The sequence below is a fragment of the Plutella xylostella genome, chromosome 18 (genome assembly GCF_932276165.1).
Source record: "Plutella xylostella chromosome 18, ilPluXylo3.1, whole genome shotgun sequence".
NCBI lineage: Eukaryota > Metazoa > Arthropoda > Insecta > Lepidoptera > Plutellidae > Plutella > Plutella xylostella.
The window spans coordinates 10,593,811-10,610,275 of NC_063998.1; the positions used below are offsets into that span (position 1 = coordinate 10,593,811).

Below are 16,465 nucleotides of genomic sequence, written 5' to 3' on the forward strand. Positions count from 1 at the left end.
AATAAAGATAATTTAGATAATGAATGATGTATTACCTGATTATAATTACTCAATGAAACGCATTAATTATTAAACATTTCAAGACGTGTAGATAACGATATTTTTATTGATATCTGCTCATTATTTTCTTGTAATAATTTTAATTCGTATTTGTTTGCAAACAAAGTCAGTTAGGCGATTGCTGATTGGTAGGTATTTAAGTGCACTAGGTTGTTTCGTTATGATACCGATAAAATAATCTAGACTATGACTTGTCACTTACGTTCATTCGTTATTTCCCCTGTATTCATTTTTGACACGTAGGTATTCGCTATCAACCAAAACAATTATGAAAACAAACAATTTGGTACCAAAAAACCCACAACACCCACATAGGTATGTGGGTTTTTCTAAACTTATATTTTTTTACTTGGAATAAAATAATCTTAATCGGGTCTGGCTAAGCCAGTAGATAAATCTTTCCGATATGAAAATAACCCATTATGTGTTGATTTTGGATTTCGAAGTCTTACAGGTTGAACATACCTATACTAATAAATATCAGAGACTCATATTAAATTAGACGTATTCTGAGATTCTGCCGTATAAACTACAACTTGTCCGAAAGTTTATTAATTGTGAAACTTCACAAGACAAAGAAAGGATGCTCTTCAAATACGGAATCGTGCTATTAGCACTCTTTTCTGGGTGCCTAGGTAAGTTTGGAAGACCTTATAAAAAATAAAACACCGAATTTAAAAATGATTGACAATAATTGACCATTCCTCTTCTATCGTCCATTGCAGCAAGGCCGTCCCTAGAGATCGACGATACTATCGACCTCTCCAGTTTCTTCGACCACGTCGGCCCTTCCACCCGCATCGTGGGCGGCTCTCCAGCGGCTGTCGGATCAGCCCCCTACATGGTGGCACTATCCGCCGGTGACGTCATCAGGAACTACCAGTGCGGAGCCTCTCTGATCACGCCAAGGACCGTGCTCACCGCTGCCCACTGCTATGTTGTGCATACAGAAGCTGGGGTACTTTCCAGGTGATTGTATGGTGAAGTTGTTTTATAGTGTTCTGTCTGTCAATAGCAGAACTAAACTGGCATTGGCTAGAAGTGGAACAACGACGGCAGATCGATCTAAATGGAGGAAGATATTGTGAGCCCTGTATCCCTGCTATAAGACCTGATGATGTCCGTCGTTAGTCACACTTATTTTTAATGGAAAACACAGTGTTTTCTTCGGCAAATGACGTTTTTCATAAATCGAATATATTTGAAATAAAAGTTACACCCATTGAATAAAAATTTACTATTTATGTTACAACTTTTCAACTCTCCTCCACAGCTCGTACCGCGGCATCGTCGGCACCAACCTATGGAAGGAGGGGGGCTACATGTTTGCGTTCGAGAGGTTCGTGACCCACCCCGACTACTCGCAGAATATGCTGAAGAACGACCTCGGGCTCCTGGTCACGGCGGCGCCGGTGCCGCTGTCCGACCTCGTGCAGATCATGCCGCTGAGCTTCAACCACGTGGACGCCGGGGTCCAAGTCAGGGTTACCGGATGGGGACTGATTAGAGTGAGTTTAGATGATACGTTTTGTAATAAACCTACCTGTTCTGTTGCAAAGCCAGTATGCCAAAAGGTGGTGGCTCAGGTGTTTATTATAAACAACTTTTGGTATATGATTTGGAAAAAGATAAAGTGGATGATAGATGTTGCTGAACGACCTTACTTATTTTACAATCAAAAAAGTTCATTGAGCCATATCTAAGCCTAAGTACGAGTAATTATTCGTATCGTAAGTCTATATTTCACTCTACATCCAACAAAAGACTGTCGATAGAAATATAAATAACGCATTGCTCATTATATCGATTTTTGATTGATAATTTTGTGTCCAGCCCGAGGGTCCCAGGTCCGACAATCTCCTGGAGCTGGTCACGTCCACGATGGGCGGTGAAGAGTGCACTGCGGCGTTCCCGAGCATGTTCCAGTCCAGCATAGAGCTCTGCACGGTGCGCGACAATCGAGGCACTTGCAACGTAAGTCCACGATAGTGTCCTGTATCTGCACAGTTTCGAAATGGGTTGCATAGTTCAGGGTACAGGGTAGTGAAGATATCCCCCTCGTAAAAAAAGGGTTGCACGGAAGGAGTCGGCCGTATAAACTAGACTTTTTATACGTCTGGCTTACCTACTCTTAGCAGGCAGAAATTTACGACTTATCTAACTGGCTAAACCCTACTCCACGGTTAGTTAAGTACTTACTTACTTATAGTACAGGTTACTTCACGGTTAGTTAAGAACTTACTTATAGTACAGGTTACTGACACACTAAGAGGATTTCACTCCACAAAATGCAATCACCACTTATTTTTTTCGAACCCAGCGTTTACATTGTGGACCACCGACATTAAACCATGGAATCTGAAACCTCCACAGAGTGACAGCGGCAGTCCCCTGGTGCGGACCGACATCGGAGGTCAAGTGGGCGTGGTCTCCTGGTCGATGCTGGGCTGCGGCCGCGGCGGGCCTGACGTGTACGTCAGACTCAGCGCCTTCCGACGGTTCATCGAGTCTAATGCTGTTTGAGTTAAAGGAATATATGATTTGAATTGATAATTGGTTTTGTCTTCCTTCCTGCCTTACTTCATTCATGATATTAAAAATAACTATAATATGGTAAAAAAGTGACCATGAATTACTGTACGTCTAGTACTACAGGTTTGATAATTCGTCGAAAACTATTCTAGCAGAAACTATCATGAAACTTTTGACAGATAATGTATGCAGGTGACAGAAGAAAACCAAAACTTTTTTCGTTTACATAAATGGCAAAACTCGTACTACACTCGTACTACAGAGGCCCTGATCAGAGGTTTGAAGATCATCAGATATAGTTCATAGTTGAAGAAGAGATCTGACTACTCCTACCTAGGTTTGTGGGTTTCACTGTTTTGGAATAAATAAATTAGTCAACAGCTTACAAAATGAAAGTAATGGAGATAGTCGACACTTGATGTAACTTATATTTTTTTATACAAGTACCTAATCAATAATTTGATCTGCAAATTATTAGTTTTCTGTAAACAAAAACATGTTTTTACATTTGTAACTTTAATTTGTTTACCTGTCATTACAAAACCTGTTGCTATTATTTCCTTCACAAACTTTAAGACACAGTGTTGACGTATGGCGTACGGAATTAACTATCATAATCCTGAACTTATCTAATTAGCTCTATAAAAAAGGAAATCGAGATTAGTGATATTTATGATTGATTTGGTAAACCTGACAAAATCAACATCTGAAAAAACCCATCTCTGAATTACGAGAATAACACCTAAGCTATGCTATGATACGGCAGATTTCCTTGAATGACATTGCACTCTTTTAGACTACCTATAGATAGGGTAATATTAATAAAATACTAGCCTTTTATAAATTATAGATTTACCTCCTTATTTATAGAACAGTTGACAGACATACATACATACATACATATGCTCACGCCTGTCTCCCAGAGGGGTAGGCAGAGACTATGGATCTCCACGTGCCACGATTTTGACATACTTCTTTCGCTTCCTCCACATTCATAAGTCTCTTCATACACGCACGTCGGTTTCGGAAACTCCTAATTTGGCTCTTCTTGAGTATGTCGCCTATCTGGTCGACATACTTTCGCCTAGGACGTCCTCTACCGACACAACCATACATCTCCGCACAATAAATTTCTTTCGTCAATCTTCTTTCATCCATCCTTTCAATTTGACCAAACCATCTCAACATTCCCTTTTCAATTTTGGTCACTACGTCTTCTTTTACTCCAACTCGATCTCTTATAACACTATTCCTTATCCTATCATTCAGTTTCAGTCCACACATACTTCTTAGAGAGCGCATCTCAACAGCATTTACCCTACTTTCATTCTTCTTCTGCCAAACCCAGCTTTCCATACATTAGTGTAGGGACCAACACTCCCCCATGAACAGCCAATCGAGCCTTTTGAGACACGTTTTGACTCCTCATGAAAGAGTGCAAGGCCCCATTTACTTTATTTCCCGCTTTCACTCTTCTTTCAATATCCCCCTCACATTTCCCATCCCTCGTAAACAGACTACCCAAATAAACAAACTCATTCACTTGCTCCACTTTTTCGTTCTCGATCGTGATCTTACATTCAGTTACCTCTTCCTCTCTTTCAAACACCACAACTTTCGTCTTATTAACATTCACTTTCATTCCTTTCCTTTTAAAACTTTCATGCATGAGAGTTACTTGTTGTTGCAGCTGTTCTACCGACGATGCAAGTATGACTTGATCGTCAGCATACAGCAAACACTTAAGAAGCAACTCTCCTATTCGCAAACCTCTTTCGTCATCTTTCATATCCTTGAGACAACTATCCATAAATAAATTAAACAGCCAAGGCGAAGCCACACATCCCTGCCTAACACCTCTGTGGATACCAAACCAGTCAGTGTAGGCTCCGTTTATCCTGACACACGCACTAGATTCCCTATAAAGGGACCTCAGTGCCCGCGTCAGGTGGCCGTCCACTCCATAAACGGATAGTGTCTCCCATAAATCATTCCTCCTCACTCTATCATAAGCCTTTTCTAAATCTACGAAGGCACAGAACCCCTTTTGCTGCTTTGCAAGGACCTTTTCTGTGACGCTTCGTAGAGAAAAGACTTGATCCGTACATCCCATCCCCTTTCGAAAACCACCTTGCACATCCCAGATCTTTTCCTCCGTCTCTTTCACTACCCTTTCAATCAATATTTTTGCATACAATTTACCAACTATACTTAAGAGGCTGATGCCGCGGTAACTGTTGCAGGTCTGGAGCGAGCCTTTTCCTTTATACAAAGGAACTATGACCGCTCTGCACCAGTCGCGTGGCACCGTACCGCAACGCCAGCACTCATTGAAAAGTTGGTAAAGCTCACTTGCAGCCACTCCACCTCCCGCTCTTAGCATCTCTAAAGATACCCTATCATACCCGGCCGATTTGCCAACTTTCATTCTTTTTATGGATCCATAATTTCTTTCATACTTATCTTGTTTTCCTCATCTACAATTCTTTCACTTTCTACCTCTACATCACTTACAGTCATACAATCTGTGCTTTCAAACAAACTTTCAAAATATTCTTTCCATCTTTTAAGGACTTTATTTTCATCATTCAAAACATCTCCATTTTCATCCCTTATCACATCCAGATTTGTATTCTCTGACTTCCCTCGAGCCTTTCTTACCAACTTCCAGAACAATTTAATGTTCGCTCGAAAGTTGTCAGAGAATTTTCTATCACATTCATCTTTTAATGCCTTTTTCTTCCTTTCGATCACTTCTTTTACTTTTTTCTTTAGTAAAACATACTTTTCACGAATCTCTTTCATTTCATCTTCCATTCCCTGATTTCCTTGCATTCTGTTGTTGGCTTTTTTAGACCACAAATCCAACCATGCCATCTTCTTTTCATTCACTACCTTTTTGCATTCATCATCCACCAAGTAAGCTCCCTCTTACCACTCTTCTTTCTTTTATTCACTCCACATACTTTCACCGACGTATTAACTAAATTGTCTTTCAAGCGCTTCCATTTTTCTTCTAAATCATTTTCATCTAAGATATTAGTGCTCTCTAAGTTTTCTTTCAAACTTCTTCTATACTCTTCACTTACTACATCATCTTGCAATGTTTCTACTTTGATACGCTCTAAATTTGTTGCTGATACTCAAGGTCGGTGTCGCCAATAATTAAACAGACCACGAATCCGGCTTACAACCAGAAAATGGTCCGTTCCAACATTGACACCCCGATAGGCTCGAGTATCAACAACGTTTACGCGTAATCTTTCATCCACAATCACAAAGTCTATTATACTCCTTTCATTCTGTCGTTGCCATGTATACATATGTATCTCCTTGTGCTTGAACATAGAATTAGAAACTATAAGGTTTCTTTCTAAGCAAACATCCAGAAGATAACTGCAATTCTCATTCACTCTTACGTCACCAAACTTACCCAATACACTTTCATACCCATCACGCTGTACACCTACCCAACTATTAAAATCACCGAGCATAATAACCCTTTCATTCTCATCGCAATTATCTAACACTCCATTCATACTTAGCCAAAACTCATCTTTCTCCTGTGTAGACTTTGACGTGTCCGGGGCATAAACCCCCAGAACAAACAATCTCGTCAAACCTATAATATTTCACACTTTTAACCGGATCCAGATAAGTCTCGGGCTCACGCACTCGTACTCTATTACACAATTATTCCAGCGTTCAGATAGGACAATCCCAACCCCTTGACAGCCATGCTCTGATTCAGGAACCCCTGACCAATAGGCTGTCAGAGTTCCGTGCGTGGTAATGCCCTTACCTTTCTGCTTGGACTCATTCACACATAGCAAATCCATTCCTCTTGTGTTAAACACCTCGCATACTTCATCTATCTTTCCATCCAGACCCCCACAAATATTCATCGTGGCTATGCGGGTCTCCACAGCCCACTTTTCGCTCCTCCGAGAGACACGGCGTGACGGGTTGCGAACCGCGTCGCCACCACTGGGTTGAACCATATTGAACCCTGTTCTCTTGGAGTCTAGTTATCGGTTTCACGGCACCATGAATGGTGTTCCGCTACTCACGGGAGGGGCCGGAGCACTGAGAGGCCGAAGCGTGAGGCTCACACGAGAAGGCTAACTACATCCCCCCCAAACCCACAGTTGACAGAGAGGGACAATAAGTTCAATAGCTAAAACGTCCCATAACTTTTCTATGAACAAAAGGGATAATCTAGAGGCACATGCTCACGAAAGATTAGAAGTAGCTGTTTGTTTTTGTTTGGAAGTTGACCTTGTACCTGTAGTAGTCGTCGTCTTAACAAACTCAAATATCTAAATGAAATAAAAATTGCTAATAATGGAAGCATTAAGGCATATTTTCTTATAGCGTTATTCTATTCATTATGATGTTTATCAATGATCTATGATGATAGAATTATATGTACGTAACCTACATCATTCAATTAAAATTCTTGTTTTGTATGGCACTTGTTCACATAAATTATTTCATTATACCTTGTTTCACGGGGAAAGACATCTGACAGAACCCTTATTACATTCGAATAAGGCTAGTTTTTGTTTGTATCAGATAACTTTATTATTTGACGGGTGTGTTGCACCGAAAAGGATTTAATATTTCACAGACGTCTATTATACCAGATACAACAAATGCACCCTTTTCTATGAAAACCTCGCGTGCCAAATTTTTCTATAGGAATCATAGTTTTTTGCCACTGATAATGAGAGCTGGACGGAACAAAATATTTCGATCGTTTGCTCAACCTTTTGACACGCGTAGTATAGGTACTTAGGAAATCTAGAATAGACGTCTATGGACATTACTCATAAACACAAACCAAACAACATCAATGCCCACTGGCTTCTAAATTACGTTTCACGCGAGTTAAGATAATAATATAGGTACTTTAGATAATACTTCAATTTATAAATTTAATCTTAATTGATTACAATTGCTAATACAGTAAATATGTTTCAGATAAGGAAATTAACCATTAAATCCTGAGCTTCAGTTTTTATGTATAATTGAACACAATAAAGGTTTCAACTAAATATCACAGGTTACATTACGTTTGACGAATTACAAGATTTTTCTTTATATAAAGATCCCAAGGTCTGATTTACGTTAAAACTGTTTAAAACAAAGAGGGAATCATGTCGTTTAAATATGGATTTTTGCTAATAGCACTCCTTTCTGGGTGCCTAGGTGAGTTAATTATCATTATTATTTATCTTGTAATGTGTAAACACTACATTAAATTTTACCCTCAAATTCATAGACTGTATTGTAAATTTACAACAAGGTTAAAATTTACAGAAACTCACGAGTTTCGACGTCAGTCAAAAAGTTGAAATTTGTATATCACAACGTCATTTTAAATCCTATTGTAAAGTGTCAATAAGCTCAATGAATTTGTGTGCTTTTCTTTCTGGAGATAGTGTAAATCTGATGCTCCATAATATATAATATTTTGGTTAATAAGGTAACAACGAGAACGTTACTCATGAAATTCCGCCCTGTGTTTTCATCATTATCATCATCTCAGCCATCGGACGTCCACTGCTGAACATAGGCCTCCCCCAATGATTTTCATCTTGTCCGATCGGAGGCGGCCCGCATCCAGTGCTTCCCCGCTGACTATATCGTCTGTCTATCTCACGGGGGGCCGCCCAATGCTGCGCTTGCCGGTACGTGGTCTCCAGTCGAGGACTCTTCTGCTCCACCGACCATCAGTCCTTCGAGTAATGTGCCCACTGCCACTTCAGCTTACTAACTCGCTTAGCTATTTCGGTTACTTTGGTTCGTCTACGGGTATCTTAATTTCTGATTCGATCACGTAGAGACACGCCGAGCATAGCCCTATCCATAGCTGGCTGAGTGACTGTGAACCTACTCAAAAGGCCTAAAGTTATAGTCCTCGAGTTAGGCACCTCGGTACCGTTGGTCATCACGGGCAACACGCTGTTTTTTAGCTCCCAAGAATTACCTATCAAAAATCCAAGTGTTCGGTAAGTGGCATCTTGAGATTTACTTGCACTCTTAGCATTCCTTAATCAATTTTCAACTTCACACTATTCACCTTTACAGCAACGCCTTCCCTCGAGGCTCAAGATCTGTCCATCTTCTTCGAGCATGTGGACACGTCAGCCACCAACCGCATCGTGGGTGGCACCACTGCGGAGGAGGGGTCTGCGCCGCACATGGTAGCGCTATCCGTAGGATCTATCATCAGGTCCTTGTCATGCGGAGGCTCCCTCATCACGACCCAGACTATCCTCACTGCTGCCCACTGCATTGAGGGTGCCTGGGGCTTTGGATCTCTTGTCAGGTAAGTGTTTTGTGGCAACTCGTGGACACTCGATAGCAATTTTAGACTCATGGGGCTTTACCACAAGAACTATGTTGAATGTTTCTACTTCTACCCATGTTCAGCGCTGACCAATACCATAAAAATATATAAACATCAAGTTTTTTCGTGAATATGTTCTATCGAGTAAATTTCATGATTTAGACCAGCCTGCTAAAACATTAATTTCCTTAACACTTAACATTATGACGATTTTATCAATAATCATGACCGACAGCTTTAGCGTCAGCATAGTACACGTTTCCTCATAGCAACATCCTCATGCATATTTCCAGCTCCTACCGTGCTACCGTGGGCACCAACGTGTGGAACCAGGGCGGCGCCTCCTACGCCATCGCGCGCAACGTGACCCACCCGCACTACCTGGGCTCCACCATCAAGAACGACATCGGCCTCCTCATGACCTCCACCGAGGTCCGCATGTCCGACACCGTCAAGCCCATTCCTCTCAGCTTTGGCTTCGTTGAAGGAGGCATCGAAACCAGGGCTACTGGATGGGGAAGGATTCGGGTGAGTTCCATGGTTTTATTCGGATTCGTGGACTGACTCCAGCTCTTTTAGTTGGATTCAGACTAAAATGCGTCATGTAAATGTACTTCTAATAATCAAACCCAGCCAAAACCAGCGTCACAAATCAACATCCAAACTTATCCCTATCTTCTCCTTTCCCCAGGCCGGAGGTCCCATCTCCAACACCCTGCTGGAGCTGACGCTGACCACCATCAGCGGCGAGGAATGTGTGGAGAAGGTGGCGCAGGCCTCCGTGGACCTGAACATCCGCGCACCCGACATCGAGCCCCATCTGGAGCTGTGCGTCTTCCACTCTGAAAACCACGGCATGTGCAACGTAAGTCCAGTGGAAGATGAAAATTTTGCTTTACTTCGCTCTTTCCTACGTTTTTTTAAGTCAAAAGATTTAGATATTCTTTTGTTCCGGAATATAAAGTACATGGTCTGATGACATTGGGCTGGTGTGATGCAACAGTCCATAAAAACGGAACATGACCAATAAATAAATAAAAAATAAAGTGGGCGTACACAATTGAGGCCTACACTATTATAGGATCAATAATGATGATGATATAATAATGATTTGCCCAGCAGTGGGACACTAAAGAGCCTCCATAAATAAACAGTGTTATGCTAACGTGTGAGAGAATTTAGGAAATGTTTATTCTCAATGATTTTCTAAATTCTGAACTTATGAAACACCATGCCTAATCATCGAGATTAAACTCATCGAGAAAAATAATACAGTGGCAAATGAGCACTGGTTCCCCACCATATTTCATTCCTTCACCATTTATATTTCAAACATTTACCCTAATCCATCAAGCACCAGGAAGCAACACTTATGCTCATTTCAAAACTTTACTTCTTAAGCTTATTTTTTTTTTGTTTCTGTTTGAATTCGAAATAGGTAAATGTATTTTCTTTCTTTCTAATCCGCACTCTCGTTTCCAGGGTGACAGCGGCAGCGCGCTGGTGCGCACGGACATCGGCGGGCAGGTGGGCGTGGTGTCGTGGGGCTTCCCCTGCGCGCGCGGCGCCCCCGACATGTTCGCGCGAGTCAGCGCCTTCCGGGACTTCATTGAGGAACACGCCGTCTGAGGGGTTAACTTTAAGTTTTTGCAATAAATTATTATATATTTTTTCTATTTTGTTGTTTTTTTGTTTACTGAGGAGTGGCCAATAGATTGTATACAGAAAGGGTGTTACAAAAAGGGTATCATCGTCACAACCCATCACGTCCCCACTGCTGGGGCACGGTTGTTTTTAAGCTGCCCTAAGGGTTCTGACTAGGCTTAACGACTGCTGCCGAAGCAGCAACCAGGTCCCACGGCTTTACGTGCCGTTCGAAGAATGGAAGCGTCCAGAAATGAACCACTTGAATTGGTCACCCATCCGTGTCAGTTGTTGAAATATTGATGAAAATGTTTGACACCAAATATGATCGCCGTGGGCTCCTTTTGATTCTGGCTGTAGTTCCGCTCAATAAAAACCGTTTTACCTCGAGTACATTGGTTGGAGCTGGCGTCTTCAATATAGCCTCTACCTTAGCGGGCAGGTGCGCAAGCCGTGTTTGTCGATAACGTAGCCTAAATACCAGGCGTAACGTCACGCTGTGTTGGAATATTAAAATTTTGCTTTTTTTAATCTTAAGCCTGCATAAATAAATATGTGGGCACATCTCACACACGACCATCTGAACCCAAGCTAGGCATAACCTGTGTTATGAGTGTCGGACAGCTAGTATATCTAAGCAAATACATAGATAGATACATACTAAATATAAATAACAACACCCAAGACCCGAGTACAAAATCTGTCTTTAAACAAATATCTGCACCAGCCGGGAATCGAACCCGGGACCTTCGGCATAGCAGTGAGGGCCACTAACCACTACACCATTCGGCCGTCGAAGCCGTGCATCCTGTAGCCTTTTTAATATTTCCTTCAACCTAGACATGTGCACTTGTTTGTTAGGCCCAGTAATACAGATATCATCTAGCCATAAGCTAACTCCCTGGATTCTTGAGTGTCAATTTTCCATTTAACGTTGGAAAATAGCCGGTGCGTTCACTACACCATATAATAACCGCGTATATTTAAAAAGCCCCTTTGTCGTGTTTATCGTTGTAAGAATTTCTGAGAGCTCTGACAACTTGCACTGGTTATAGGCGTTACTTAAATCTATTATAGAGTAATGTTCTCCGCTACCTATCTTAGCAATAATACCTCCACGATGCGAGGCAAAGGGTATTTATCAATTTCCATATCCTTGTGTTCAGCCTACTCGAATAATCACCCACCATTTTCGCCTTTCCTATTCCTTAAGTACGGGCACTATATAATTGATGTCACATAGTGCGAGTACCGCACCGGCACCAGTATGCCGGCGCGCACCAGCCGGCCAACTCCTCCTACACCCTCTCCTTCAGCGTGAAGGAAATACTTCGTGGTCTGAAGAACTTCGGTGATGCACCTTCTTTCAGGTGTATATCTACTTCAAACTTATTACAGCAACCTAACTCATATTTACAAATGTCTGGATATTGCTTCATAAATTGCTGCACATCCACATCAGGCAAACTCAATGCGACATTGTTAACAGATGTTGTAAAATGCATGTTTAACTTTGACATAAATTCACGGCCTAAAAGTGGGGGCCCGCCATACTTAATCACGTAGAACCTCACGTCCTTCGTTTGGTTTAAATAAGTTACTTTGGCAACAAAGTAACCCACTGGCATGATTTTATGTCCGTTATAGAGACACGTTATGTTACACTTTTGCAAATTACTTACAGTTCCTATAATATCTTTCTATATACCTACAATACTATGTCCTGTGATATAATTAAGTGTCCGATCCGGAATCTATCTCCATTGACAAATTTACATTATTTACATTTACAGTTTCTTTAATAGGGTCGTAACTTACATATCGAAGTTGAAGCACTGGCAGTGCTCACACTCCCGCGCCCCCGGCACCTCTGCATCCGCTTCGACATTCTGCAAATGAGAACCTGCCTTTTACACACTTTCTTCAAATGTTCATTTTCACCGCACTTTCGGCACTTATAGTTTTTGAACCGACACTTGATAGCATCATGAGCTTTGAGCACACTGCACAGTGCACACCCTTAGGCTCTGCTGTGCCATCTCCATCGCCTTTGCCAGCGTCAGCGTGACCGCGTCTTGCTCGACCAGGCGGTCCCGCTCGGGGCCTGCACTCAGACCCAGCACGTAGAGTAGTAACGTGTCCAGGGCTCCGCCAAACTCGCAATGAATTGCAAGTCCCCGAAGTAGCGCCGCCCAATCCTCGACACTTTCACCATCACCCCTCGTAGCCTCGTAGAACAGGCAGAGGGCAACGTAGGCAGAGATCGACCGTTTAGGAGTAAAATGACCATTGAGTAACTACACGAATGTATACGCTAAATTACGCATCAATTTTTTCCGAAAGATACGTCAATAAATTTTATGTTCCTCCTTGATGTTATTTAACTTTATAAATTGCAATAATTGCCCGTAAAATATTTGCCACTCGTGAATTTTATAGTCAAAACACTCAAATTTCCGATTACCGACGCCATTATTACAAAATTTTCACAAGAACATTTGAAAGAAAACAAATTAAAGCGCTTCATTTGTTTTTCTTTTGTTTTGTGGGTTCGCTCGTCGCCAGATGGTACCTACATACCATCTATGTCCATAGTGATAGAAAGGAAACAACCGAATACCACGGTAGCTAGTTTATTACTGACAGCTAATTTGACTATAATGATAGAAACTTTGTTGGTCACGTGACTTTTTAATATGGAGAACGAATATTTTTTTTCGAGAATTTCCAAAATCGTAGAACAAAAGTTCTTCAGAATGACCCCCTGAGTAACCCCCTTTCGGTTTAGTATACCCTTTTTGCAACACCCTGTATACTACAGTAAACCTATATTAATATTATTATAGCCAGGGATTTACAGTGCGTATTGACACTACACAATACACATAATTACCTACATCATTCAATAGGCTACTTGACTCTTTTTTTAAAGTACTTAGGTCTAATATGACTAATATTATTTTTTTTGGTTTTGTTTATGCAACCATCTTAGACATTTATTTCGTGAAATCGATAAATATTATTTCGGTTTTGTAAGGTATATACAGGGTGGCCCAAAGAGTGACGTCCAAAGGAAAAGGTTTGATTCCTTAGGTCAATGGGTAGCCAAATCACCCCCATGTATGTTCAGCAATTTTTAGTAGTTATGATTTTTTTAACTAATTTTCTACGAAAATCGACCTCAGTGAATCAATTATGTTTTATTATTTTTTTGGATAACTTTTTTACATTATTTTTTATTTTTGTGTCATCCTCTTAAGTTGTTCTTTTAACCATAAAAGTTTCAGCTTCCTAGCTGTAATTTAAGTTAGTTATTTTTATGTCGAAGGTTCAAATTATATCATCGAGCTAGACTGCTCTGAATTTTCAACTTGAAATTAAAAATTGAACTAGATATTCTCATGGTCCCTTATTAATTTTAAAAACTCCGCAAAGTTCCAAAATAACATAAAAATAAAAATAAACTATTGCTTAATGGGGTATTATTTGCAGAAAACAGCCTTCAAAGGTACTTGGGTGGAAATTACCTCATTAGTCAATTGTTTCAGAAAGTTGAAAGATTCCTGTTATGTCATTACTAAGGACTAATTCAGTTAGAAAAAGTATCGAATTAAAGGGAAAATAAAATTATTTACTATTATTTTTTATTTAAGTTACATTTTTGAATGAAAATTCTTAGTAAAATATTTATGTTATATTTGGAAATAAAACCATAAATTAATTAATTAGGCTTTAATTAAGCTCCACACAATGTTGACATGAACGCGTTGTAAAAGAGAAGAACATAGAGTATATAATACTTAAGGTCTATGGTTTAAGGATGCGTTCAGGAATCTCACATTCTCCCCGACTTAAAACAGAACAATAAACTCTTAAAATAACTATATAACAGGTTTTTTATAATGAAAAATAATCTTTGCCTATCTATCTTATAACTACTAACTTAATAACTAACCGACAGTTTTGGTTTCCGCACTAAGTATAGCTAACCTAGGTCTAAAAGATCAGAGCAAGTAACCATTTGATTGACATGTCTCTTCCATCTCATCCCTTCTACATCTACTAGGTATGTATGTTACATTAGGAATCGATTCCTCAATAATGAGGCCCTGAACCCATGGCTTACTATCCCTTCTATAATCTTTGACCATAACTTTTTGGCCGACCTCAAATTTAGTTTCTCTATTTCCTTGCTCTCTACTTTGAACTTTATTGTATATATCTTCAGTTAGTGGTGGTGGACGCAGTAAACTGAAACGGTTCCGGAGTTCTCTCCCCAGCATTAAGCGAGCTGGTGAAACACCAGTAGTTCGCTGAGGTGTGCTCCTATTTAATTTAATTTTAATTTTCTTTATTTGGAAACAAACAGCTTTATAATATTTCACTTATAAACTAACATTAAGTTCATACACAAGCCAATAAAGTTTCACAAAGAATTTAAACATTAAAACAAAACATCACTAACTTATAGTAGGTACATATAACAACATGATTTTACTTATAATATAAAATTACATATAGTAAGTTCAACTTTGCACATTTTATACGTAATCAGTTTTTAAGGTAGGTAATCATTATTTTTTTCTTATAACACAATGGTTTTTCATGAAAAAGATCAGCTTGCTTATGCAACTTATTATAATTCTCGCAAGCTCGTATAACAAAGCGATTCTTTGTATAATTTTTACTACAGTTCTGTATCACAAAAGCCTTTTGATGACGGGAATTGTATTTACAATATAAATATATTCTACTAAGTAGGTATGGACTATCGACGTAGTGGTTGATAATCTTGTAAAGAAACATCTGGTCTCTCATTTCACGACGGTTTTCGAGTGATAGAAAGCAACTAGTGTCAAAAAATTTAAATTTATATTTTAATCTTTTTATGAATTTATTTTGAATTCTTTCTATGTTGTATATATGATTTAGGTATTGAGGGTTCCATACCGTAGACGCGTATTCAAGAACGGATCTTACAAATGAGTTAAAAAGCAAAATAAGAGTGTTCGGTTGTTTAAAGTCTTTACTTTGTCGGAAAATAAAACCAAGCATCTTATATGCCTTTGCTGTAATTATGTCAAAGTGTTTACGGAACGACAATTCGCTGTCGAGATGAACGCCTAGGTCTCTCACTTCGGATACCCTTCTTAAACTTTTATGATTAAAATTGTAATCGTATAAAATATGGTTTCTTTTCCTAGTAAAAGATATAACGCAGCACTTATCGATATTAAGAGAAATTTTATTAAGTTCGCAGTAATTTAATAGATTGTTCAGATCTGATTGTAAATTATGACAGTCTTCTATTGACTTAACTTTAATAAATATTTTGGTGTCGTCGGCATATAATAAAGAATCTGAGTTATTTAATATATTTGTTACGTCATTAATAAAAATGTTGAAAAGAAGGGGACCTAAGTGGGAGCCCTGGTGAACGCCAGAAGAGATAGGAATGAACGACGATGTATATCCCTTAATAGAAACCGCTTGCGACCTATTTTTCAAATAAGAAACCAACCATCGCAGAAGGTTACCGTGTATACCGAATAAATCTAGTTTTTTTACTAGCAGATTGTGTGATATTTTATCAAACGCCTTTGAATAATCGGTATAGACGGCATCCACCTGAAATCCTTCGTCCAAAGCATTCAATACACTATCAATATATTCACATAGATTAGATTCAGTGGATTTTCTGTTAATGAAACCATGCTGGGAGTTTATTAAATACGGTCTAACTGAGGGAAACATAACATCGTATATAATTTTTTCGAACAGTTTAGGAATAACATTGAGCTTAGATATGCCTCTATAATTGCATACGTTGTGCTTATCACCACCTCCTTTATAAATAGGTGTAACAAGAGACTG

General features: G+C 39.6%; 1 protein-coding gene across 1 annotated transcript; it reads left to right on the top strand.

Annotated features, from left to right (window-relative positions):
• Positions 1–515: 515 nt before the first annotated feature.
• LOC105380853 (polyserase-2) lies at positions 516–10,612 on the top strand. Its single transcript, XM_048627527.1, has 10 exons — positions 516–695; positions 786–1,029; positions 1,334–1,568; positions 1,894–2,034; positions 2,434–2,580; positions 7,740–7,803; positions 8,686–8,926; positions 9,241–9,475; positions 9,639–9,812; positions 10,430–10,612. Exons 1-10 carry the CDS (start codon positions 644–646, stop codon positions 10,574–10,576), a joined length of 1,680 nt encoding a protein of 559 aa, XP_048483484.1. The 5' UTR covers positions 516–643; the 3' UTR covers positions 10,577–10,612.
• The last annotated feature ends 5,853 nt before the right edge of the window (positions 10,613–16,465 follow it).